Source organism: Ursus arctos, unplaced genomic scaffold (genome assembly GCF_023065955.2).
Source record: "Ursus arctos isolate Adak ecotype North America unplaced genomic scaffold, UrsArc2.0 scaffold_8, whole genome shotgun sequence".
Classification (NCBI taxonomy): domain Eukaryota; kingdom Metazoa; phylum Chordata; class Mammalia; order Carnivora; family Ursidae; genus Ursus; species Ursus arctos.
The window spans coordinates 61,299,890-61,327,153 of record NW_026623100.1 but is presented as its reverse complement, the minus strand read 5'-3'; the positions used below and the strand labels follow the sequence as shown (position 1 = coordinate 61,327,153).

Here is a 27,264-nt window from a genome sequence, read left to right as displayed (position 1 = left end):
TGGCTCGGTCAGGATCAAGCTTTTGGCTTTTGGCTTTTGACTTCCAGGAAATGCAGATGTCCACTTCTCAGACCTTCAGCCTGACCTCAGTCTGACCCCTGTGCGGTCCATCCTGTCCCAGATCTTTACTTGCCTCACATGCCCTGCAGTGAGGATGGAGAAGGGATATTGGAGTGGGAAAACAGCTCTGCCCCTGGTCTCCAGTACTCAGCTTTGGGGGGCATTGGAAGGAATGGGGGAGGAGGTCAGCACGGCGTGAGGCATCTGAGTTACCACAGTGACAGACTCAGGCACGAGTGACATAGGAGGGCAGGTCAGACCACTGAGAAGATAGAAGGGAGGTTCTATCAGACTTAATTAACTTCAATATAAATGCCATTGGCACCAAGCAAAACTATTACACTGTAGTCCAAGTGTCATGAACAGGATGATGGTATCACCTTCTCACCCCCAAAAATCTTCCAAATTGCCTTTTAATTAAAAAAAATATTTACAATGCCAAAATCTAAAGACAGAGATACTGACAAATAGACATAAAAATCTTGGCTATAATACATGATCATCATTTATAAAAGCAGTAATACCTCATGTCCCTGGAACTTTATGGAAAACCATTTTACACTTCATCACTTAGAATCAATAGAGTTTTTTCTAAGTAAAATACTTTTCTACTTCCTTAAGCCATGCTTAGAAAGTATTTGCTCCTTCTTCAGTGCCCATTTATCCGACTATCAAGTTTCCTTTTGTTCTGCCAATGGACACCCTTTTATCCCATCATTCATTTTCCTCCTTTAGTCTTTTATGTGCTTGGAGATCAGACAGTCACGTCTATTAGAACAGTTTGGAAATTAAGAATAAATAGAATTTTAACAAATGGCTCTGAGTTGCTAACCTGTGAGTAAAATGTATGGACTTTGGGAGATGGCCTTTATTCTGGTTTTCCTCCAGGTTCTTGGTTGGGAGGGAGGCTGTGAAAGTGAGGCAGCATGGTAGTTCAAAAAATCAGAGGTATGGGGGCACTTGGGTAGCACAGTCGTTAAGCGTCTGCCTTCGGCTCAGGGCGTGATCCCGGCGTTACGGGATCGAGCCCCACATCAGGCTCCTCCGCTATGAGCCTGCTTCTTCCTCTCCCACTCCCCCTGCTTGTGTTCCCTCTCTCGCTGGCTGTCTATCTGCCAAATAAATAAATAAATCTTTTTTTAAAAAATCAGAGATATGAACCATGCTTAGCTCTCTGATACAGCATTGATTTGTTGTTCCTCTTTAAAGTAGGCACACAGAGGCTTTGGGGACTGATTTGAAATGGATCTGATAGTCCATAGGTCAAGTAAACAGACTGGCACCTATTATATGCAGGAAGCCCTTGGAGAATTCAGGTGTTTTAAATACACTGGTTCCCACCCCAATTTCAACCATCTGGAGATACTGTAGCAGAAGACCATCCTGTGACCTCAAATGCCAGAGCCAGCCCAATCCACCTGGACTCTGCCAATCCTCTCATTTTCTGTGTTCTTGAAAGCTCAATATAGCCCCATCCACCTCCACACAGTTGAAATTTAGCCTATGCTTCCACCAATTTCTAGAAGCTGGTACAGTTGTTTAAGGACATATTAATCCCTCTTCAGAGCCTGAAACCTAGACTATTACTCCAAATGGGATAACATTCGGCTAAGGTCATTTAAACTGGACCGCAATGGAGGCAGTATTGTTAAAGGTTGAGACACCAATTCTGGAGTCTGATTGCTTAGGTCACATTAGGTCACATATCTGCTTGTGAAAAGGTTGCAGCCTGAGAATGACAGCTGGTCTTTACAAGTCCAAGGCAATCTTTCCTAACTCCTTTCTCTTTTTGCACACTGCCTATCCAAAGGAGATCTGCAGAAAAGAAATCATCTCAGCTGAGAAGATGATGACTGGAGACATGGTCCCGAAGAATGATAAATGGGTTGAGTGTGAACTGATCTCAGCCGAAGGCTACCTTTGAACCATATGCAGAGTCCTCGGTGAAGGCAGACAGGGCTCCAGCCTCCTCAGGAGTACAGAGTCATCAGCAGCCACTGGACATAATGTGGAAGCAAATTACGGTCAGTTCAGGCAGACCCCTGACATTCAGCTAAGGGTACTTCTTTTTTCGGTCACCAGACCCTGGAGCCTGACACAGGACTTGGGACCTCCTCCCCCTCGTTTCTGGGAAGCCATGGAGACAGGACAGTAATGGATGGTTTAGCCAGAGGGACCACACCATCTGGTAGTAAGTATAAATCAACCTGAAATATAATCAACCTTGACTTCTCCTGGTGCCTGTGAATGATGATACCCAAGATACAGGCTGATTCTGTATTCAATTCTCAATGCAATTTTCTGCCATGCCTTCAATTTGGCGTGCTCATGACAGCAGCGTGCAGGTGTGTGGACCAACTGGGTAGCAGAAATCCATTAGAGCATACTCTACATGTTTACACTTATGGGCCCATTTGTCTGACAGCTTTATGTGGGTGTGATGAACAGTCCCTCTGATTCACGTAGAGGGGACTCTGGAGAAACCACTCCCCAGGCCAATTACATCAGAATGATGCTGCCGCTGATGTTGGTGATGAAGATGACAATGGTGATTTACCAATGGCATCAGAGAAAACCAGCGTGAAATTCCAACAAGTGGGCTGCCACTCCCCGTAGACCTCCTTGGATGGCCCTGAGGATCTCCTTCTCATGGAGCCAGAGATGGTCAGAGCTGAAGAGGATCTTAGAGACCACCTAGCCCAGCTCACTCATTTCACATGTGGGGAAGCTGAGGCCCAGATATATTGAAGTTGATCTGCCTAGGGTCCCGCAGCTAGTTACAAGCAGTGCTGTGGGTTCAACTCGGGTCTCGGTCCAGTTCTCTTCCCATGATGACACATTGCACTGCTGGAGTCTGCTCGGGTTGTGGGCTGCCCTGTTGCAGTTACATGTTCATGTTGTCCTGCTCTCCCAGCTCGGAGCCTGCACTATGGAGGGACTGCTTGGGATCAGGGTGTGAGCTTGGGGATTTGTGATGGAGATGGGCTCGGAAGAGTCTAACTATTGCCCCTCCAGCTGAATCCAATCTTCACATTCAAATATGACTGTGATTGAGGCAAGACACATGCTGAGGATCCAGATATCTTGGAAAGATTACATAAAACGGACATTTGAGGTCAAGGAAGAAACCTGAGTTTTTACCAGAACCTTTTTAAGCAGCCCAAAGAGAGGATGTGTTTCCTCTCTTTGGGCTGCTTAAAAAGGGTCTAGTTCTCTAGAAAGAACAGATCATTTAATTCCAGACTCCAATGTCTTTGCAGCAAACACTACCTAGGGCCACATGTGACATATAGCGGGTGCTCAGTAAACCCGCGCAGTTGAACCATCAAGGAAGACCATCAGTGTCAGGCACAGATTTGTCTTGTCGGCATTTCATCTCATTCACTCAACAAACGTTTGTCAAGCTCCTATTACGTGCGAACCACCGTATGAGGTTTGAGAAGACACAACCCAGACAAGATCAGAATCCCTGCCCATAGTGGGAAGGCTAGGCCAGCTCCTGAGAGAGATCTGACCCTGATCTTTTCAGACTCATCTTGAGCCAGTTTTGTCACTCTCTCTACTCTAGCCAGGACCACACACACTGTTCCCTCTAGCCTGAGCCTTTCCTACTCTCCACTCTGCCTCCCTGGCTCCTTCTGATCTTTAAGGTTTCAACTTCGATGTCACCTCCTCCAGAAAGGCCTCTGTGAAATGGCCTAGTCAGACCAGCTCCCCTATTACTGTCTGTGCTGGAGTTCATTGCTGGCCTGGGTCTTCACCTGCTCTGTGTCTGTGCCCTCTGCAAGTGTCTTTGAGGCACGTTGCACGACAGAGAAGAAGGCTATTTCCCCATGTGTTGGAAGTGGGTTTGGCCATGTGACTTGCTTTGGATAACAGAGTAAACTGTAGAGCACGACATGCCTGATCCTGGAGACCCTGCATTGTAAGCTCGCTCCCTTGTACTTCTGCCATTGCCCAGAGACAATGAGACCAGCCCGGTCAGAGCTTCCTCAATGAAGGTACCCCAGCAAAGCCCCAGTTCAGCCACCAATCACAAGCCACCAGATGAGACCCGCTGACCCCCAGACACGTAACCAGAACTCAGTGAGTGTTGTTTGTCACGGCTGAAGTTGGGTGGATTTGTCCCACGGCATTATTGCAGTCACAGTTATTGGGTCCACTGAGTCAGGGTCTAGGTCCCTGCATACGTGCCCGCACAGAGTGAGTTCTCAGTGAAGAGCAGACGAATGAACGGATGAGTGCAACGAAGGGCTACATCCCTAACTCAGTAGAACGAAGGCCCCAGAACTGCTCCTTCACAAGAGCCTGGAGCTGCTGTGGCCACCTCTGCCTAAGATGATGTGAGTCCATCCCATGATCAAAGGCTTACCTCTGGCTTCTGAAGGTATATCCCCTTGCCATCTTGGGTTAAGTTCTGGAAGGCATCTGTGAAAATGCAGCAGAAAGGAACACAGCTAATGTGTGCGGGAAACATTATGAACTGGTTTCCCCCATCCAACCCGTCACCTGGGAACGTGGTTTCAGCCCCATGTGGCCACACTTTACAAGGGTAAGTGAGCCGCCTCAGACCTTTGCCCCCAGGACAGGCAGGGTGTGTATGAGTTTGGGGTGATGCAGCTGGGTTTCTCGGGCACAGAGCCAGGGTGCCCCATAGCTCCTGGCCTGTTGTTTCTGCACTGGCAGCCGTCTACCCTCCTGCTTGAACTGGGGACAGGTGGGCAATCCACAAGGAGTTTAGAGGAAGCCCTGGCCCTGCCTCCTTCCCAGCAGCTCACCTTCCATGTTCTCCGCACGCAGCATCAAGTGGACAAAGCTGACGAAGTCTATCTGGAGGTTGGGGCCGCCGTACCGAATAAGCATCAGGTGGCACACATCATCACTGAGCATGATTCCTGCATCCAACACAGACGCTCGCCATGGGGGCTGGGGACTCCATGCCCCCTCCCTTCCCCTTCCAGGACCTGAATCCTGATAACACAGGGGTCTTCTTTCGTGGGGTTCAGTATGAATTGTTTAATTATTTAGTCCATTAACTTTAGCTGCATCTTGACTCCCCATTCCTGACCCCTTAAGCCACCAGCGTGAGGATCCTCTTATCGAGTGCGATGCTGGCCTTCAAAGCGAGGCAGTCTGCTCAAGAGTCTTCAAGTACATCCACTTTGGGGCCTGATCGTCCTGGATTCAAGCTCCAAACAAGTTACCTAACTTCTCTGAGCTGTAACTTCTTCCTCTGTCACGTGGGGATTATCACTCGGTGTGATTACACGAGAGTGTGCCTGCCCCAGCCCTCCATAATGTCGGCTGTGACCACAGTGATAGGGATAATAAATGTTTCCGTGATTTGCAGATCCACAACTTCGGGCCTCCGGACTCTGGGGGAGCAACTCTGCGCGCTAGAATTACTTCGGAAGTGACGCAGTGACGCAGCCCCGCCCCTCCCCGCCCTGCGAGCATGCGCCCTGCAGCACTGCTCGGCCGGCCTACCTGCGTCCCTCATGGCGGCCCGCAGCTGAATCCTGTTCAGGTATCCCGACTGGTTACTGTCGTGCTTGTGGAAAACCTCCTGCAAAGAACCACTCCAAAGGCTCAGGAACCAGGCGTTTCCAAGCACTACCCGAGAACCCCTCCGTGCCCCAGCATCGATGCTGCAGTGGACCTCCGGCCCCCGTGAGACCCCGCCGGCAGGGCCTGCTGCCAGGACGTGAATAGACAGAGGGTCCGGGCTTCTGAGAAATGGCGTGGTTTTGCTGTCATGAGGATAGACAGTCTGGGTGTAAATGAATGTACTTGACTTGGGCACATTCTCCAAACCTTGAAGGGCTGCCAACTTTCGGACTCAGGAGACGAGGGGGATAGTGGTGAGTAAGAACTGGACAAATAGGAAGAAGCCAATTGATCCGGGACTGTAATTGCCACGCTAAGCAGTTCAGACCTTATCTGAAGGCCAGGGGGAGTCTTGAAAAGCTTTCAGTAAGGAAGCAACATGATCAGCCATGCCCTTTAGGAATCCGGGAGACTGTTGCAACAGGCTGAGTCTGGGGGAGCGAGAAGGCGGGCCCACGGAAGGGAGGGGAGAGCCGATGGGCGGACAGTGGGGTACACGGGGCTGACCTGCGCCTCCCACCAGGAGGTGTGGTTAAGACTTAGTTCTTACCTGATAGAGCATCAGCTGCTTCCACAGGTCCCTGAACTCCTGGATGCTCACGGTACCAGATGCATTAAGCTGATAGAGGGTTAAGGTCAAAGCTGCCAGGGGAACTGCATTCACACCTCTGGGAGCAGCAGTCGGCCTTCCGCACAGCAGGGTGCAATCTGCGGACAGCCCTGCTCCATGTGGGATGGCCCTGCTTGGCCTCTGCTGGCTTTCAGTCCAGCCCAGTGCTCCCTTGCCACTGCTAAGAAGGGACAGAAGGAACCAGAAACACAGCCACACTGGGAGACATCCAATGACGGCGAGGATGATGGTGATAGCATTCAGTGAGAGGATATTTTGACACAGCCAATGTGATGTGATTTAAGTGAAAAACAGTCACTCTCTTTTTCATTATTGTTAAAACCAACTTCTGGAGGGAGTCTGTCACAGGGCCGCTCTTATATTTAGTCCTTTTATAAAAAGTTAAAAGCTTAATGATTGGCCTTGTAGATCATATCATGTACAAATACCTCTGCCTCAGAGAGACCGGGTCAAAATACTACCACACACACCTCTATTTGAGCCCATCTGGTGGGTCTAGGGCCGAGTTATATGCTTGGCCTACGTTACTTCATTTTCACCTCCTAGGGGAGGTCGGTGTTCACTCCCCCGCCCTGTAATGGATGATAAAATGCAGGCTCAGGGAGTACGCTCCTGTTGAAGTTCATGCAGCCGGTGATAAGGTCAGGACCTCCTCCAATGCCTGCACACCGGCCCACCGCTGCACGCTGCCCTCTGCAACGTTTCTGCAAAGACCGCTTTTGTATTTACAATCCCCTTCCCCCCCACACATACGCTATCCATTCCATGTGCCTCTCTGTACTATGGATAATTAAACAGTGATTAAATCGTCCACTTAGAAAGGCAGAGGGTTTGCTAGAAACAGCACAGGGCTGAGAGCCAGGAAAGCAGGGGCTGTGGCATGCCCCTGAGCTTACTAACTTCTGACTTCCTGCTCTGTAAATGGGAGCAGCCACTGCCTGGTCCCCAGCTGGAACACTTGGGAGTCTGAGGCTCCTGTAACAGCTTCTTGTTACCCGGAGGATTGCTCCCAACCACCACCCTCCAGCGGCCTCATCCTTTCGGCAAATAAGATTCTTGTTATTTGTAGCTAATATTCAACACTCCTTGGATGACAGCACTAAGCACTTTGCCTCGGTTACCCCACGTGCATTCTCCTGCTGATACTACAGAGTAGCTTTTAATAGCATCTCCATGCTGCACAGGAGGGCCTGAAGGCACCAGGAGGCTATGTGACTTGTCTGCGATCACGCGACTAGGAAGCACTTGGGTTGGGATTCAAACCCAGGCAGCCTGGTCCGATGCGAAACTCTCCACCAGCAGCAGCACACCTCCTGCCACAAACCTGAAAGGATACGTCCAGCAGGGCCAGGATCCCCTGGCAGGCGTCCAGGCTGAAGAGAGGCTGGGCACTTCCCAGACCTGCAGAGGGACAGAAAGAGTGTGCATGGGGGTGGCCCTAGGATGGCATGGCCCTTTTCTGAACGGGAAGAGGCCAAGCTGTCTAGGCCACCTGTAGCCTCTAATGGCCGTCATTTATGGGGGGTAGCAGGGAGTAAGAACAAGAGGGCAGTGGAGAGAGAGAAGGCTCCATGGTGGTTCCTGCAGAGCACCATAAACTCTGCAGAGACAACCCGGTTACAGCCCAGCTTTGTCCCCACCATAGGCAGGTGAACGTGGCCCCATGTACCTAGGACATGGGTACCTCACAGAGCCATGGACTCCCAAATCTGAAAGCGAGCTGAGAGATCAATTTGTCCAAGTTCCACCTAAACTGGGGGATCCTTTCCTCAGATGTTTGGTGGACGGTCTCTCGGTTACGGGTGTTTGCTTTTTCACATGGATGAATAGCTCCAATCAGGAGAAATTTATGTTAATTCTAAAGGAACCTTCTGCAAAATTCAGTCCTGAGTCCAAGTTCTGCTTCCAGAAAGGCATAAACTGGCATATGTCTGCTCTTCAACATCTCCCCTCCATGCTAAACGTGGCTTCTAAACACTCTTTGCCTTCTTCTGGACACTGTGATTTGCCATCTTCTCTCTCAATGTGGTACCAAGACCAGAATGTACTCCTTCAGCTGCAGTGTAAAGCAGAAGGGTACAAGGGGGCTATTGCTTCCCAAATTTTCAAGCTGTATTTCCAAAATTATGTTCTGTAGAGAAAGGTTTTGAGTTCAACTGTATTTGAAATATTTTGTATTTATAGACCCTTTTCTCCATTCACCATGCATCTTAGCATGTAATAGGTTATGAGAAGTCAATATTGAAATTTTGTTTTTGTTTAATGCAGAATTTCCCGAGCACAATTGACCACAGAGTCTAACCCCTTTTATTTCATGGAACACTTCCTCAAAACTTCATAGTGTCTAATACTCCTTGGAACGCAATTTCAAAAATACAAATCTAAACATTTCCATTAAATATAGCCGGAGTTTCGATTCGCTTATTTAGCAGCAACTTGAAACTGTGAGCTTGTGTTAAGCTCCAGGTCAACTAAATTAACCAGATACCATTCACATAAACTGCCACAAAAATGAGATCTCTTCTGCCATGAACTTATGCAATCAATTTTTAAGAAATAATGAAATGGCAATTTTTAATTATCATCTTGACTCTGTTTCATCTTTTTGGTTTGGGCATAGCTTGTCGTGAGCATTCTGAATTTCAATTCTGCTATCTATTATATTAACGACTCCTTCCAGCTTGGTGCCATCTGCAAATCTGATAAGCCTACCTCCCATGCCCGCTTCTGAGTCACGGATAAAAGCTGAGCATGTGAAGGGGACCAAGGGTAGAAACCAGGAACTCTCATCTATGATATAGAATTACCCCTCTGGTTTCATATTTATGTAACTCTTGGGAGTGGTAATCAGACTTGTGAATACATCTCATATTGCTCCTTTCCAACCCACATGTCATCATTTACCATCAGATTACCAAGTATTTTGCCCAAAACCACAGTAGTTCTTTGATCTGTTAATCCAAAAATTCTCTCATAGGACTAAATGAAAGCAATTTGTCCACACGTTTTTTTGGAAAATGATTTTGCATACTTGTGCTCAAAACATTTTTAAAAATTGTAAATGTGCTCGAGCTAACTCTTCTAGAGAATTTCCCTCAGATTTATTTTCCGGGGTGTGGGGGGGATTCTTATATTCTATAATTTCTAGAATCTCTCCTTCTGGCTCTTTTATGATACCTGAATTTGGCTTTGAGGAACCATCTGGAAATTATTTCAAGCCCTGCGTTATACAATACCCTGGACTATAATTTGTTTGGGGTTGAAGTCTTGGCTTCATATAAAGGAGAACCAATCACATATGTTAGGTGGCAAATACCCTTTAATTATTTGGTTTATTTTTTTTGTTTTGAAGTTCATTCTCCTCCTTGAAGAAATCATGTTCTTCCCACTTGAAATATACATATAAAAATTTTTCCACAGACTAAGTTTTCTTAATAATTTATCTCAGGCTTCATATGAAGGCACCCACACTGGCCATTTGCAGCCCTCTGAGGGGATGTGCTCCCCTCCTTCAAATTTTTGTAGGTTGGTCAACTAAAATTCAAGTTCATGAGAAAGCTCCCTGGAGGGCTAGTCAACACTTATATTGTATATAAATACAATATTTATATGCCAGCCTGGGTACAGTTCTTCCTCATGGAATTTATATGCCAAGAAAGAAGTACTCAGATAGCCTTCTCAAACTAGCAAATCATCAGAAATCTTTATTTTCACAGCCATATCTCTACACACCCAAACTAAGCAAAGCAAAAGCAAAACAAAACAAACCCCCCTCCAAAAAACAAACAAACTATTTTCCAAGCTGTGTAAATTTCTCTGCTGCTTCCTCAGACCACATGACCCACCCTGGTGTAAGACACAGCTGCTTACGGGACCCTCGTGCAGCAATTCACATGTCCCACCGGGGAAAGAGAGCAGACCCGGAGTTCAGAACAGCTGTGCCCCCTGCGTCCTACAAGATGACTCTGAAATACTCACTTGACCAGGTCATGTGGTTCAGGATCTTCTGCAGCTGCACTGCATTTATTTCTGGATACTGAAGTGGGAGCAGAGTGGCAGGAGAAAATTATCATTACCGAAGGCTCATTAGACGCAGAGGGGCTGCAGGAGAAGAGGGCTGGAAAGTCACTCCTACACCCGCTCAGCACGGGACATACACCACTTCTGGGCAGAGTGAGTGAGCCCAGGTATCGAGTCCAGGGAACCTGAGCAGGACAGGATTTATAGGAAGCAGTGCAATAATGGGGTTTTCCAAACTGGGCTTTATCAAGATGCTTCGGGAGTTGACAAACAATATGGTTTGAATTTTATTCTTAATAAGATATCTTTAGCCAAGGCTCCAAGTTTTAGAGTTTATCAGAAGCAACCCTTTACATTAACATTTAACTTTAAAGGGGCCCTCGAGTGACTCACTTGGTTAAGCATCTGCCTTCGGCTCAGGTCATGATCTCAGGGTCCTGGGATTGAGCCCCACATGGGGCTCCCTGCTCAGTGGGGAGCCTGCTTCTCCCTCTGCTGCCCCTCCTACTTGTGTTCTCCTGCTCTCTCTCAAATAAATCTTTTTTTAAAAAAGATTTTATTTATTTGACAGAAAGACAGCCAGCGAGAGAGGGAACACAGGCAGGGGGAGTGGGAGAGGAAGAAGCAGGCTCCTAGTGGAGGAGCCTGATGTGGGGCTCGATCCCAGGATTCTGGGATCACTCCCTGAGCCAAAGGCAGACACTTAACGACTGAGCCACCCAGGCACCCCATAAATAAAATCTTTTTAAAAAATTAACTTTAAAAAGCATAAATGAAATGTTAAGTATCATCAATGTGAGCTTTTAAAACAGATACATATTCATATCATTTTTATCTGTTTTATATATATTGGGGTTCTCAGTAAGATTCCATTTGATAAAAGGACTGCAACAGAAAATGTTTGGAAACCCCTGGTATGGAGAAAAACATTTATGAACAACACATGTAAAATTCTGACTATCCTCTCTGGCTACATTAGGCAGAATGCCAGGGGTGAATAGAAGACGGGGGCAGGCACATTGTGAATTAAATCCAGAGTGTTACTAACATAAGGAGCTCATGCTCCTCTAGTTTTAATGACATCACTAAGCTGTCAGACGCCAGATTTCTAGTGTATTTCTTGTCCTATTCCTCAACGGATCTAGCATCCTGCAGCCTAGGGACACAGTGGCTTCCAGAGCCCTACCTTGCACCACTGGCCTCCTGATCTGGGTCAGTGCAAGGAAAGGCTGCAAGGGGACCAGGTATGCAGCCCCAGGCCCTCCTCTTCCCTAGTGCTCTCTTCCCAGCCCTATCCCTTCTCTAGATGACCACTCAAGGGGGCTTCCTCCTTGGGCCCCCTCAGACCCCTAGAGCTTGTCATTACTATGCTCTGTGCCCACTGCCAACACGGATTCTAAACTCTATATTCCATTTTCTCAGGGATTAAAGATTAAGGTTGTTTCTCCTACAACTAATAAATGTCGCTTTGAAGAACAGATATGCATTTTATAGGGGCCTTCTGGAGACAATCCACTTCTACTTATGTGTCTAAAAGCTTGAGGACTTGGATAGAAAGTGGCAGTCTGGGGAACAGTAACCTTGTATCACACTTTGTACCCAGGGTCAGGCAGCTGTAAACACATCCTCCATGGAATTCTGTGTTCCTCTTTGTCCCCTGCTTCACCCTCTGCTCGCCACCACACCTGGTCAACTTACCTTCTCGAAGAGTTTTGTGAAGAACTCATCCTGCCCTTCATTTTGGTCCACTATTTCCTAGAGGAACAGACACATGGAAAGACCTTGTTGTTCTCCTGGATGAACAGGTGCTCATGCACACACTAATGTCTCACAACCCCCAGGCCCCGGAAGTCCGTAAGTTAGACCTTGAGCACTGCCTTAAGTTTTCTACCACAGCACTCACACATCCTTTGTTTCTCCACTTCTCACTGCCTTTGGGGGAGTAGCAAACAGCGAAATGGGTAAAAGAAATACCAGGTAGGAAGAAGCAGAAGCAAGTCAATGTGTAACTCATACATCTAGGGCCCTGGGGCGTCCATGACAAGGACCTGACCAGAAGGGCAGTCCTCCTGGTGCAAAAGCAGCAGGGCCTAGGGGCTATCAGGGCGCAGGAGAGAAGGTAGTATGGGTGCCACAGAGGAGGGTCCTCAGGATCTACAGACTTCTTCCCCCAGCGCCTGAACATGGGGGGAGAAGCCCACCATCCTGGCTTCGGAAACAGGCCCAGCACGTGGAATGCCACCTGCCCACGCACCTTAGAGAAGACAGCGCTGGCGCCGCAGCCAACTTCACTGAGGGAGAACAAAAGGCAGAATTACTTCGTGGGCACATCTTGGCCAATATTCTTCCCCTGGAACACACTTTCCAAGTCCCTTAGCTGACGTGCCACGTGGGCTCGCCCAGCTCTCGCGCCTTTCCCCCCACTTCTCCTTGCACTGGGCAGTCCAGCCACGTGGCCCCGCACACTGCTTGTCCCTCCCATGTGCCCGGGGCTGTTGCTCCTGTGCACGCCCAGCTCGCCTTGCACTGTCCCCACCCACACCGAACCGCTCCTACTCATATATGTGACTTGGCACTGCTAGACTGTGAGGCTCGAGGTCAGGTCAGACTACATAGGGACGAACCACGAAATAAAAAAGAAAGAGAACTGGATTCTAAGCATTGGAGGGCTGTCATGTCAAAACAATCATAAGCAGCAGAAGCTGGGCTGGGATGTGTGTCTATTGATTCACTCGCACACGCTTACGGCATCTGAGCCTACTCATTGATGACAACCTCCTCTCGTGTGCACAACCCCATGCATCTCCTAGAAATTAACAGCTCCCCGAAGCCACCCCTGCTGCCCCCAGGACTGTGGGAAGTTGGCTCAGATGCTCCTCCTCGATGTTCTGCTAACACCCTGTGTAGATAAATGCTTGCGCTGAACACAGTATAGCATAAATCCTTGCTCATACGTCTCTGTCCTTTCCAGGCCTTGAGCTTTCAGAGCACAGGGGCCAGGTCTGTTCTAGCTTTTTCTCTCACATGTCTAGCAGACTGTTCATTTCTTAGGAGGTGGGGAGAAAGAGGGGAAGGGTGCTCTCCACGCAGGGAGCTCCCTGCTCTCCCTACTCCTCTCCTGTGTTGGCCATACAGACCCCGTCCTCTGCCATTTTCACCTCCTCCTCCATACCTCCCCTCCCAACCTCCAGGGGAGTCCTGTGCCCTTACTGGAAGATGTGCTTCCTGGAGAAGACTCTCAGGAGAAACTCCGACTCCTGGCCGGCCTCCGAGGTACAGGGCACGACGAGGTACGTCCCCGGCTCCAGCTGCAGCTCCTGACTCACTTCTTTCTCTGTGAGAAATGCTTCAGGCCAACTTAGCGGGGCATTTTTCCAGAAGAACTCAGGAGGCAGTCTCCTCTGGTCACCATAGTACTGTGGGTGGAGGATGGAAGAGCCCCAGTTAAGGTGATACCCAGGGCTTGTGGCCAGCCCTGGGGCCCTTGGCCAGGAGACAAGATGAAGGTGGTCTCTGATTAGCCAAACCCAACCTGCTCCAGTGGAGGGATAAAGGGGTGAGGAGTGGAGAGGAAGAAACACAACGTGTCAGGAACGGGCACCATAGCTGGAATCCTATGTGGGGCTGAGCAAACACATGTCAATTCATGTAACCTTACATTAAAAACAACATCGTATACAAATGACGTGAGAAATGTCACTGTGTCTGCACTTTCCATTTTACGGCTGAGGGTCTGACGCTCAGACAAGTTAGGTCATGTGTCCAGGGTCACCTAGCTGGTAAGAGTCCCAGCCAGGGTTGGAATTCAGGGCAGCTGAGCTCCAAAGTCCATGTTCTTCACACTCCCTGATGCTTCCTCCATGTATGTGATGCAATTTCAAAGTTGATTATGACGTGACTATGGTCACAGATACGGGTGGACCAGCAAATATCTCCCCACCTACATTAAAACAGCTGTGTACAGATAAACTGGACACTCTACATCATCTCAGTGAAAGGGAAAGAGAAATGGACCAAAGCTCAGAAGACCTCCTTTATTTCCCTATCTTTCCCTATCTTCTCTCTCGCTGCTTCTTCCCTTTGCTCTCACTCAAGGGTTGTGGAGGACCGTATGCTGCTTCTCCATTCCAGTTTATATACAGATGACAAAGACGTGACCCATCCACATAAAAAACATTTCACAGGTCCCACCCAAGGCTAAGGAAACAAAATGTAACTCCTGATGATGTATGCTTTCTTTTATCAGACAATGAGAACTAGAGAATCATCCTATTGCCATTTTTGCCTTGGCTACTAGGAATCTCAGAACTAAATTTTATGATCAGCCATATTAGCTGTCCTAGGTTTAGTGTTCCTGATAGACTCAACTGCTTACCTTATCCATATATGACTTTTTTCTTGCCTTTTAAATTTTTAACTGGCTTATAGTTTTGTTCTGTTTGCAAGTTTATAGTAGGCTGACCCAAACTTTACTTAGAAATATGCATGATGTAAATAACTTTTAAAAAAAATTATAGGCAACTTTCGGAGCCCTCAGTGTTCCTACAGGAGGAAAAAAAAACAAAACTGACCCAAGATACCCAGTGCAGAAATGGTTTCTTTTACAAAAACCCTTTTACTCGATTCAGTCTAATCTGAGAAAATTAAGTTTCCCATTCCTGTTTGCTTTGGGAAACAAAATAATAGCTGGCACGCTTGCAAAGACTGGGATCCCTCCAACCTTCTCAACTGCTCCCTCTAGGCTCCCACCGCACGTGACATCCACACTTGTTCTTGTCCACTGCCTGTGTTTCTGTCCCATTTTCCCAAGCCTTTGTCCCTTGTCCCCAAGGAGGTGGGCTGAATGGTCTCCTGATGTCCCATATGTTGCAGATCTGTTTTACGATGGGCTTCATAACTAAGGCAAGACTGTGATTTACTGTTCTTCTGACACTGGGAAGGTCATCAATATCAGTGCTAGGTATTTACACAAGGATTTAATAAATTCTAAAACGTTTTGGGTCTACACCAGGCTCACAGACCGCCCCACAGAGGCAGAAGGATTTCTCTGGGTCCTTGGGTAAAAGGAACGGCAAGCGCTCGGCACTTCGGCACTGTTGGCCGGACATCCTCACAGCTCCGTACACAAGGCTGCTACGGTCAAGCTGAACCTCACATGTGACATCACTCCAAACCAGGGCCAGCTGGCCAAGTGTGGCACTCACCTTGCTCAGCTGAAAAACAGAAAAGAGAGAGGCCTCATTAGGTAAGGAACACAACTCTTCCACAAGCACAAACTAACAGGGGCTGATATGTAAGAAGTCTCCCCCGAGGGGCCCCCTTCTCTCCCATAAGACTTGCTGTTCTAGTCAGTGACATTTTAATCCATCATCAGGAATTCTGGAAAAGGGTGAGGGAAGGCAACCTTGACTTTCTGAGAGAGGAAAAGAACAGCGGTATTGATTATAGGAACTGTGTGCCGGGCACCATGGGGAGCACTGGCACGCCATGTCCTTCTGGTTTACCCTTTGCCTAAATATCAGTGTCCCTACTTTACAGACGAAGAAGATGCTTAAGTGGCAGCAGGTGGCGTGTTCTAGATCACATGTTCCTAAGGGATGGAGCCAAGGTCACCCAGGTCTGCATGTAGACAGAGGCAGATGGTGAAGAGGACAGGACACAGGAAGGAAGGGTGCCCGGCGGCGGGAGATGTCCCACGCGGCCGCAGCCCCAGAGGCCCACTCACCCTGAAGAGGTAGAAGCCAATGGCGTGGTGAGGCTTCCGGTTACGGTGCCTGTGCCTGGGCTTCTGGAGCAGGGACACCAGCACGCTGCAGGGCATCGGGGACCTCCTGCCCTCCTGAGGGCTCCAGACTGACAGCAGAAACTGTGGGTTCTTCCAGAATGTGTCTGGAGGGGAACACAGTGCGGTGAGCCACACTCCCGGGTCCCTTAGCATCACGCTCCCACAGACCCAGGGCAGCTGCCCTGAGATGCCCACTCAGAAGTCCATCTGGACAGAGTGGGGTTCTCAGCCTCCTCTCTTTAACCCCCCCACCCCACCCCTGCCACCCCATGTTCTACAGACACACAGACTGAGAGCTCGTCTCGTCACTATAGCCCCTTCGCACACCACGGTTCCTGGCACAGACTTTGTGCCCCATGAACACTGACTGTCTGAAGAAGGGACTGTATTAACTAACTGAGGAGACCAGGTCCATGATCCCGGGGAGATCTGCATTTTAACAGGGACCAAGCCTTAGCTTAAGGGCAACTGCAGCCTGGGGGGGGGGGGGCGGGGCTCTGTTGCAAGAGGGGGAAGCCAGAGCCAAGGGCACCTGGCCCACTGAGATCATACCCCTCAGGCCTTTCCTTCCAAAGAGAGGGCTCAGCACCTCCATCGTGGAGACAGGGACACAGTGACCAAGTCTCTCCATTTTGAGAATTCAGACATGTTTGTCTCCTCTAACTGCTGAGCTGGGAATCCTTGATTTTGTTTCACCACCAACCTCCAGGCAAGGAGGGCCTGATACACCTGACAAAATTACTATTTCAAGCCTGCCTTTAAGGGGTGGTTATTTCAGGTTGGAAATGACCTTGTCCTAAAACAAGGGGGTTTGACACCCCCCTCCCATGCATGTGTGCCTGTGGCTTCCCAGGGCTGAGGAGGACACAGCCCAGGGGCAGAGCCCTCGGCTCAACCATCCACACCCCTCACGCTCAGCCAGATGCCCCGTGCAGGGAGCAGGCCCCCCACCACCCAGTGGCCGCGCCCGTATCCCCGCCCTCACTGGTAAAGCTGCCACTCTAGCCCCAAGAGCCCCAGCTCCTGTGCACGTGCTTACCTCGGGGCGACTTCATCCGGCCACCAGCCGTGCTCCCCTTCTCCCATTTCCCCTCCCGCATGGTGCATGCCCACTTCTGGCCCACCTCCTGACTCAGCAGGCCTGGGGTCAGTTTACAGATGACCAGAAGCATGAAATGTGCTTTAAAGTCCCTCAGTGTCATCCTGTGGAGAGGAAGGGGTCACAGTCCAATGTTAACTCATCAGGACCAAAGTGGGGCTGGAATCAAGCAGCCCCACCAGCCCCACCAGCCCCAGCCCCATGACCTCGCCCTTCTGTCCAGCTGAGCCGGCCTGGGACACAGGAGAGCGGCGTTGGCTAGATTGGTGTGAGGGTGCATCAGGGGAGGTGGGCCATCGAGAAACCACCCCCCACCTCCAGCCCATCGCTGGAAGCAGCCTGCTGCAATGTGTGCCTGGGGGAAGTGTTCTTGCTTTGCTGATGGCGGTGATAAAGCTGAATTGAGACATTCCTAGCTAGCCAGCTGAGAGATAAATATCCAATAATAATTGTGCAAGTCGGTTCTCAGCTGTTCATTGATGAAAGTCTTAGCCCCTTCTCACTAACTTTGCGACCCAAGGGCAGGCTATCTGCCCCGGCTGATGCTCAGTTTACTTCTCTGTACGAGGGAAATGAATAGTAGTTGCAGGGCTGTTGAGTTCAGTGACCGCTTCCAAAGAGAGAGGGGTCGCAGCAGTCTAAAAAGAGTGCAGGGTGGGGGAAGAGGGGCCCATGGGAACAAGGGTGGAAGGTGGAAGTTAATAGTAAGGGCCAAAAGCGAAGGGAAAAGGGAGCAGATGGGGCTCGCCTCAGACACCCAGGAAAAGCTTCAGCTCAAGGCCTCTTGGTGGCTTTTCATAAAAGAGGGTGAGCGGCTTTGGGGTGGGTGGGAGTGGTGCCACGGTGCTCTGAGGTGGCTTATAGTTGTAGTGCCTTCTTTCCTCATCTCCCTTTCAGGCCAAGAAAGACAAAACCTTGGGCTTGAGTGTTTTGAGTGACAGTGACAAGAGACAGGATGGAAGTCAGGGAGAAGAAGGTGGCTACCCCCATGTTCTGCACTGAGCGCCCACCGAGCGCCATGCCAGTGGCCACTGCTCTTATCATAGGGGCCATGGCTGTTTAACGGGTCTTTGTGATCTCTGCACACGCGGTGCCGAGCATACGTGTGGCACCCAGTAAATATTTGCAGGCTGGGTGTCCAAATGTAAGCCAGGGCATTTGTCCCAAGTCCCCAGGTCAGATACCAGAATTCTCCATCATCACTTTTTCTCAGCAGTAGAATCTTCTCCTTGGGGCTCAGTAGCTCCCACGTACTTGAGCTGAAAACAGAAAAGGGGTGTTTCCATGGGGAACGAAGGAGTGTGGAGGACGTGGGGGAAATGCGCTAGGAAATGCTCAAGGGTATCATTATTTCTCTCCTCTTCGTGCGGCTTGGCAAACAACTTAATCTCACACCCCGTCTTCTAAAAACGACATGTAACGAACTCATCCCTCACTGGGCTCCAAGCTCTGGGCCAGGCCCTTCACATACTTTATTTCACCTTAGACTAATAACAATTTTGCAAGGTAGGGATTTTTGTTGCCATTTCAGAGATTGGGAAACAGAGGTTAAAAGAGATTAAGTCACTTTCCCGAAGTTACAAAGTTATGAAATGTCCGAGCGCATTGGAACCTATGTTGGTACTATGTATTTTCAAAACCCTTCATTTTGAACTTCTGTGCCTGACCATGAGGGAATAAGGCTTTCCTGCATTACTTTCCCACCATAAACAACTAAAAATGGGACAAAATATAAAAAACAACTATTTTCAGACATTAGAGAGCAGACAGCACAGGGTTATGACCTGGGGGGTGGGGAGTAAATGAGGTGAGCCCTCACGTCGCCCAGACTCCTGCCCAAAACTAAGTCCCTGGAAGGTGACACAGGGAATCACATTCTGATCTGAGCAGAGCTCCCGGAGGTCACGACATGGAACCAGGAGGTCGGGGCCAAACCAGATTCGTGTACCTCTCGGGCCCAAGAGCACACTGAACCTGCCCAGGAAAGGACATTGGATTCAACTCCAAAGACCTTAAGTAATTCATTTACTAAGCATCAGTTTCTTCATCAGTAAAATGGGGATAAAACTCCCTACCTTATAAGAGCACTGTTCAGAGGATTAGAGATAATAAATATTCAAAGTGCTTGAAGGAAATACACCAGACTACACATAAGGGGGGGTTCTCTGCACATTCGAAGTCAAGGTAATTTTTACTTTTAAATAAATAAGGGCAGGAAAAAAAAATCAAAGTGCTTAGCACAGTGCTGGCAAGCTCTCAATAAACATTAGCTCAATTATTATAATGAATGAGGAAACCATCTATATGTCATTAAGCATCTCATAAACGCTAGCAGTTGACCTTCACAATCGGAACGCTCTCCCCATCCAGCTGGAGACCAAAGAACGCTTTTGAATTTGTGTGCGGATGGCAGCCTCCTTCGCAGCCTTGCCCTCCCCGTCCTCACCCCTGCCAGCCCGTCCCGGGCGTTCACCTGTCACTCCAGTCTCCTTTCCATTCCACTTTGCCCCAGGGGTTCCGCAGCTTGACGAGATATTCTGGTCCATGTTTGCAGGTCACCTGCACAAAATGAGAAGCAATTTAGGGGGCCGGGCTGAGCGCCAAATGCAAATGTTGCAGATAGCTGGGTGAGATCCGTGCCTGCCAGATGGGACCTTGAAGTGGAAGACCAAAGGCCCTGAGCGTGGGGAGAAGAGAAAGCGGCTCTGCCTCTCACGAGCTGCTGAGACCGAGCACAAGGGACTTACCTCTCTGGGTCTGCGTCCTCATCTGTCAAGCAAAGCTAATAGCGTCGTTGGCTGTAATGGGTTGAATGGTGGCCCCCCAAAGACAGATCTACCCAAAATCTGTCAGTGGGATCCTATTTACTTATTTTTAAAGATTTATTTATTTATTTCAGTGACAGAGAGAGAGTACAGAGGGGAGGCGCAGAGGGAGCGGCAGAGAGAAACTCAAGCCAACTCCATGCTGAGCACAGAGCCCAACGCGGGGCTCAATCCCATGACCCTGAGATCACGACCTGAGCTGAAACCATCTGTGCCACCCAACTGCCCCTGTGTGATGCTGTTTATTAAAAGGGTCTTTGCAGATATAATAAAATTAAGGAAGTTGAGATGAAATCACGCTGGAGGGGAGCCGGGGTGGTTGAGTCCATTAAGTGTCTGCCTTCGGCTCAGGTCCTGGGATAGAGCCCTGTGGCCCAGCTCCCTGCTCAGCGGGGGGCCTGCTTCTCCCTCTGCCTCTGCCGCACCCCACCCCACCCCACCCCCCGTTTATATTCTCTGGCTCACTCTCTGCTCTCTCTCAAATAAATAAATAAAATCTCTAAAAAAAAGAAAAGAAAGAAAAGAAATCACCCTGGATTAGGGTGGGTCCTAAACCCAGTGACAGAGAAGGTAAAGGAAGTGGGAGAAGACACATAGCAGAAGGTCATATGGAGATGGAGGGAGAGACTGGAGCTCTCCATCCCAAGCTAAGGAACGCTGGGAGCCACCATAAGCTGGAAGAGGCGAGGAAGGATCCCCCCTAGAGCCTGCAGAGGCCTTCATGACAGCTTGAGTTCAGACCTCTGGCCGCCAGAAATGTGAGAGAATGAATTTCTGTTGTCTGAAGCCTCTCAACTTGTGGTAATGTGTTCTGGCAACCCCAGGACGCTAACATACCACCTCACTGGGTTCTTGTGAGGATTGAGTTAACATTTGTGAAGCAGTTGGAACACGGCTTAACACATAGTTAAGTGCTAAATTTTGCTAATTGTGTTAAATAAATATACAACAAAATATGGACATAAACATATAATTTTAAATATTAATAAAATCTTAATTTGTTAAAGAAATATGAAAATACATGAAAAGCTCTCGGCACACACAAGAACATGACTGATACAGATCTGGGAGGAGGAGGAAGACAGGTGGGAGCTGAGTTCAAGAAATTTCAAACAGTAAAAGGGAATTGGAGGACGTGGGGACATCAGACTCTACAAGATGGAACGTGCAGATTTCTCACCTACATGCTTTTCCATGCAGCCCCGTCCACCAGGAGTGCCACTTTCTCTCAGACAAATCTACTGACCTTTCCGGGGCCAGCTCAATGCCACCTCCTCTATGAAGCCTTTCCTGACTTTCCCCAAGCCAACCAGGCAAATGTCTTCTTTCTTACCTCTGAGCCCCTAAAGCCTTTCATATTCTTTCTTCCCTTCACTTTCTACTTTGTTTCCTTCCCACTTTTATGTATGGTTTGTCTCCATCCCTGACCGTGAGCTCTGTGTATACAGGGTCCCTGTCTGATGCATCTTTCCCTCAATGCTTAGCATAACTCAAAAGAACAGCCATGGAAAGAACCAGGAAGACTGATGAAAAGCAGTGTGTGAGAAAGAAGTGGGAATTTGGGTGGGAAGCCCCAGACATGAAGGTCATCAGCAGCAGCCCAAGCGAAGGGGGCCTCAAGGAAGGGCAGTGAGGCCCAGCAGGGCTGGATGGCTGATTGGCAGGGCTGCCCCCGGGCAGGAGGGGCTGGGATGGTGCCCTGCAGGTGGCCCGGATCACTCCAGAACACAGGTGCAGGGAGCCCACCCCCTTCTGTGGCAGGCCTCATAAAACCCGGTGAAGAATTTGCCCCCTAGAGTGGGCACAGCTAGTAATGCTCACCAAAGCCTTGGTGAGAAGCCCTGGGAGAGAAGGGGGAGCCCAAAGGGGCTGGTTCCACCCACCTTCCTGATTCCTGTGAGGGTATAAGCATGGCCGCCCACCAGCCCGTTCTCCAGCACCCTCTCCTTCTGTGGAGACAAGAGAGCTCCTGTCAGCCTGCTGCTCTGCACAGCGTATGTGGGGGGTGGGGGGTGGTGGGGGGCATGAGGACCTGTGGGGCTGGAGCAAGGGCTTATGGGGAGGGCTGGGAGAGACCCATACTGTGTCCTCACAGTTGTCAAAGCTCTCCAGCACCCACAGTCTCATTGGAGCCTCTAAGTCAGGATGCCATTCTGCCATGATTCCCGTCCCCCTGGACAGAAGACGAGCTCAGATTTGGAGCTCTTAAGCCATCATGTGGGGTGACATGGTGGGTGCCTGCAGAGGGAGGGCTGAACCCAGGGCTCCTGACTCTACTTCCACGTTCTTGGTTGTGACTAAATTAGGCAGTAGAGACCAGTTGTGCTGGCAAACACCTTGCACCTGGTTGACACTTAGTCACTGTGAGCTCGCTTGTCTGCACACCTTCTGCATGTGACTGTGGCCTCGCCTGCCCTGAGGGCTCAGCTTGGCTGCTCTGGTTTGAACATCAGGACTCTAGGAGTAAGAGCTGGGTGGGGGTCTTGGGGCCCACACTGAGGTGAGAACAGAAGCTGGTGGATGAAGGGGATGGGAGCAGGAGAGGACACTCCGCCAGCACACAGCCTAGTCGCACCCCCGAGTGGGTCTGGCAGCCAATGAGGGTTCTGCTGTAGGTGGCTCGGGTTAGGATATCCCACAGGTTGCCGGGGGCTTCTCCCGGATTGATGGTCATCGTCACCCCTCCAGTGAAGTCCACGAGTGCTTCAGACACCTGCCCACACTGCAAGTCTTCGTAGGAACCAGAGAGCCTGCCCAGGGAAGGAGTACATATGGGAGTAAAAGGGAAGGGGCATTTATACTGTAGCCTGGGATGGTCCAAATGAGTCTAGTGAACCCCCTGCTTGGTTTTTCCCTGGGCACGTGCGTGCTACTCCTTTCTTTCATCCCGGGGCAAAGGAGAAAATGTACACTCTGAGTCCCTATCCTTGTTAAACAACTCCACCCATTAGGGAAAAGCAAAATTCCCAAATGCTTGTTCAGATGGGGTAAACTCAGTACCTAAGAGATTCTGAATACATCTCTCCTATATTCACTGAGCCATGCCTCAGTGTCTCACTTCATAATATTTACCTGCCTCCTCTTGCACTTGCCCAGCATTGATGAGAGGGAGACAGAAAGACAGAGACGGGGAAAGGGAAGGGGAAGGGAAAGGGAAAGGGAAGGGAAAAGATTTCTGGTGGTTGTCTTACTTAGCATAGGCCTTTTCCAGAAGAGCTCCCCAGAACAAGTTTTTGTAGGTGGAAGAGACAAACACCAGCTGGCCAGCTGCATTCACAGGAAGTCGGTCATCTATCACCACAGGCACCCACTTCCCAAAGTGCCAGAACTAGAAGGAGAAAGTCCCCACTGGTGAGTGAAGATTTCCGTGGAAGATGGTCAGCCCAGGAGACAAAGACACGACTCTTCCAAGAACCCTCTTTCCTATAGCTTCCTCCAGGCTGGGGCCCCAGGAGCTTACTCACCCAGAACTGGAAAATGCCGGCATATTTCTCAGTGAAATTCTGATTCAGGGGGACAACACGGCTCAGGATGTCCTGGTGCAAAGTCAGGGCTTGCAAAGCAGCCAAGAACCAGCAGTCACCTAAGCCAGAGAGCACATAGCGCCCGCGTGGGTGTACTGCCTGCATTCCACAGGTGTCTGCATGAATCTGTTGAAGACTTCTTACATGCAAGAAATGCCTAGTCCCAACTGCTTTCCTCTCTGGGCTTGTAGCCTAGTTCCGCAGCAGGGAAAGATACACTGAGGAGGAAGACTGTGAGTGCGCAGAAGGCAGGGAGGAGCCTTGGCTGGAATCTCAACTTGACATCAGGAGTTGAGCCAAAGTCCTGGACCAGCTTTTGGCTTCCTGAATGCCACATCTTCAGGAACTTGGACCAAACACAACCACATTTTTCTAAAGTCCTGCCTCTGTAACTGATGTATGCTCTTCTGGGAAAGCCTCAACCCTTCCGGGTTCCCTTTCCCCATCTGTGAAACAGGTATCACTACATTGGCGCCTTCCCTTTGTGGTCAAGGGTTTTCTCTTTTCGCCTAGAAAGAAAGTCGGGATGAGGACAGGCTTGCTTGGACTCTATCTGGGGCATCTGGTGACTAATGGGCCTAAAAGGACCCATCATGGGGACCAGGGCAGAGTGAGCACGTTCTCCCAAAACAAAACCTAGACCTGCGAACATAATGAGGATTGTCCTAGGGCAAGTTTTGGCATTCCCATACATCCTCAGAGGACCAGCTGTTATCATTTTCCTGGCAAAGGACACAGACTTCAAGGTGGGGTTCAGGGTGGCCATTTCCCCCACTGGTATCTCTCAATTCCCCTCTTTCCCACCCCACTCAGCCTTGGCTGGGCCGGGCTCACAGCTGCCAGGTCTGTGTGTCCAGGGGCTGAACAGACTTACCTACCACTCCCTGGCACAGGTCTGGCCTTTTGGCGTTGGCAGAATAGAACTGGGGATTGCTGTGTAGCTCCTGGGGAGACAGACGGAATTGTCCTTTTGACCAAGAAGAAGCTCCTTGAGCTACAGAGACCATAGTTTCTCACACCCCAAGACTGGACTTACAGGGACATAGATATAGAATATATGTGAAATCAGGGCTGGCCCAGACAATCTGGCAAACAGATTCAGCCCGTTGCATTTCTTGTTCCTTCTTGCAGCACACGTAAGCCAGAGTCCAGAAGAACTCTGTGTGGATACTGAGAAATAGCACTTGTACCAAAATGCCTTTGCTTGGAGTTTCTGTTAAAATGGAAGTATGTCTTTTAAAGGGTGTTCGTATTTTTCCTAGAGATCTTCCTGTTGTCCTTATTCTCCTCCTACTCCCCCTTCCCACCCCGCCCTCCCCCCCAACATAGAGGCCTCTTTGCCTTTCCATGCTGAGATGCGGGTGGGGTGGCAGTGGGAGGTGGGGCGGGTGGTCTCTGCTCCACGGTGAGCACTGAAGCCCCCATGTCCTGCACAGGCACAGCTCGCCCAAGGTCAGGTGTGTGACAGACTCTACGTCAGCAGTGCCCGAATTTTCTGGGCAAAGCGGAATCTTGGCTGCTATCCAGCCTGGGAGGCCCACTTGGGAATTTTGCACCCAGAGGAGACTTAGTCTGGGGCCGTATGGGGAAGGCTGAACAGGGCCCAGAAGGGCAGAGAATCGACAGCACAGGCTGACTCCACTTTGTTCACTAGCCGTGTTTGGGAAATCTATCGTGTAAATCAATTTGGCAGGGGCTGGATTGCTTTTGAACACATTAAGTTGCCTTTAAAAGGAATTGTCAAAGCACTTTAAAAAGTGAAGAACATTGTTGTAAAGTGATTAATCGCGTCTTAATTTATGTGTTCCATGGGCCTGATGTGGGGGTTAGGAGTGAAGGTATGTGAGACTGTGTCTCCCTGGCTGATGGCATCCGTGGCGGCTCAGGACACCCTGCCACCTTGGAGGGGGCCCAGCAGTACTTCGGCTGCAGCTGCCCAGCATATTTCTGGGTAGGGGCTGAGGGAGACCACATCTCAGACCCCTCTCCGTGCCACCCCTGGTTTTCTCCATCTGGAGAATGGGAATATGGGCACTCACCCATTGCCCTCACGTGGGGATCACTGGCAGTGAGTAAAACCTGGCATCTGGAACACCTCCCAAGGAAGGTTCTGGGTTGACCCGTGTGTGTGTCTTGGGGAAGTACCCTCCTCCCTTACCGGAGGCCTTCTCCACCGCAGGCCGGGCGGCAGCTTCCGCAGCAAGGGCCCGCTGCCCACCGAGCGCAGGCTGGCTGGAAAGCTCTCATCTTCAAAGAGGCGGCCTTCCATCAGGCACCTTTCCCTCAGGGCCTCATAGTCCTGCCTGGGGAGCTGCGAGGAGCCCCCCAATGAGTTCTTCCGCCCCAGCTTCCATCTGCCTCGGAAAGGCAGCCACAGAGACATAGCCAAGGGGATCTTCCTGGATGGTCTCTGTTGCTCCTGGAATGGAGAGCCCATGTTCACTTTCCTTGATGCCTGTCGACACTGTGCCATTCCCCCAGGGAGCAGGAGGAGGATGGAGACGTGAGACGGACTGCAGCCCCTGGTCCGATTCTCAGCCTAGACACCGGGCGTCCTTGAGCACTTGTTCCAGGGCTGGGGTTCTGACGGGGGTTCTGGGCTCCCACGGCCGAGGCCGAGGGAAAGGAGGGGTCTCTCCAACGTCAGGGCTGCGTCCTGGGCCCCTGAGCATGCCAGTGTCACAGGGACACTTTTGCTCGGGTGGGGGATGGGGAGAGCAGCACAGAGCTAAAGCTTAGTTCGTTGGGCTTGAGGGTCCCTGTGCCAGACAAGGAAGGAGCAGTGGCTGCCCCTTCTGTCCTCCCTCGCAGGACCTACCTGTGTCACCCCCAAGCTCACACGTGTCCTTTCACCTGCTCTGACGTCCTCCTCTGTCTTCCCTGCAAAACATGGAAAGTCTCTCACTTTCCTCTTTCTACATAGTCTTCAAATTAACTCCTTCCTTACAGACATTTTCGGCAATGTAAAAAAAAAATCACATACATATTATGCTGAATACTGAGAGTTGTCTGTACCTACCCATTCCCTTCTTCACTTTATTAATAGGATCCCAGTTTTGATCACTCAATAAAACTTGGTTTCCCAGAGCTTCTTGCAGGACAGGTTGGCCAATGAGAGGAAGGTGGCAGTCTACCAGGTGGGGCTTTTGGAAAAGCTGCAACTTTCCCAATTTTCCCAGTTGACACCACTTTTGACTTTCCCCCTTCCCATTCCTGGAAAGCAGATCCAACACCTAGAGAGGGACCACTAGGAAAACCCACGTGCTAGAAGGAGTCTGGGTCTTGATGACTTCCTTGAACGAATGACCCAGCCTGGGTGGTCTGCCTCTAGACTCATTACATGAGAAGGATAAACCGTCTGCTTCCTGAAGCCATGGTAGTGGCCAGACCCGGCAGTGTTCTCTGTTGGCCAGTGTTAAGGGACTCTGTTACAGGCTACCACAGCCCTCTCAAGTGATACTCTATGGTATGTAAAAGTTTACATACACTTTTGGGAGAACAATGGATCCTTCTTCTGAAACGCATCAACAAGCTTCACATTAAAAGCTCTGCCAGCCAGTTGGACCCCACCAACCCTAATATAGCATATCCTTATATCTCCTATGCCTGTTTTTGTGTAGTAGTGATTCATTAAGTCAATGACTTTATGGCCTCTATGATTTGCACTCCCATCTACTTAGAATCTGAAAATGTCAGTTAAAAGATGCCTTAGA

The 27,264-nt window shown here is 49.8% G+C and overlaps 1 protein-coding gene across 1 annotated transcript; it reads right to left on the bottom strand.

Annotated features, from left to right (window-relative positions):
• Positions 1 to 547: 547 nt before the first annotated feature.
• Positions 548 to 25,967, bottom strand: CAPN14 (calpain 14). Its single transcript, XM_044379638.3, has 21 exons — positions 25,710 to 25,967; positions 24,426 to 24,495; positions 23,492 to 23,610; positions 23,219 to 23,355; positions 22,603 to 22,777; positions 21,911 to 21,973; positions 19,676 to 19,761; positions 18,387 to 18,461; positions 17,143 to 17,306; positions 16,044 to 16,207; positions 15,523 to 15,531; positions 13,529 to 13,734; positions 12,573 to 12,609; positions 12,017 to 12,073; positions 10,277 to 10,334; positions 7,635 to 7,699; positions 6,218 to 6,286; positions 5,548 to 5,626; positions 4,839 to 4,955; positions 4,433 to 4,488; positions 548 to 2,057 (listed from the first exon to the last, which is right to left on the bottom strand). The coding sequence occupies exons 1-21, from the start codon at positions 25,932 to 25,934 to the stop codon at positions 2,031 to 2,033; spliced, it is 2,058 nt and encodes a 685-aa protein (XP_044235573.2). The 5' UTR covers positions 25,935 to 25,967; the 3' UTR covers positions 548 to 2,030.
• Between the last annotated feature and the right edge of the window lie 1,297 nt (positions 25,968 to 27,264).

What these genes read in the sequence shown, in the direction of transcription:
- CAPN14 (XM_044379638.3), bottom strand. Translation starts at nt 25,934, where the DNA reads ATGTCTCTGTGGCTGCCTTTCCGAGGCAGATGGAAGCTGGGGCGGAAG. An exon ending in GAACCACATGACCTGGTCAA is followed by an intron (nt 7,700 to 10,276) that starts GTGAGTATTTCA and finishes GTCCCTCTGCAG; the next exon opens with GTCTGGGAAGTGCCCAGCCT. An exon ending in AGCAGCTGATGCTCTATCAG is followed by an intron (nt 5,627 to 6,217) that starts GTAAGAACTAAG and finishes GGTTCTTTGCAG; the next exon opens with GAGGTTTTCCACAAGCACGA.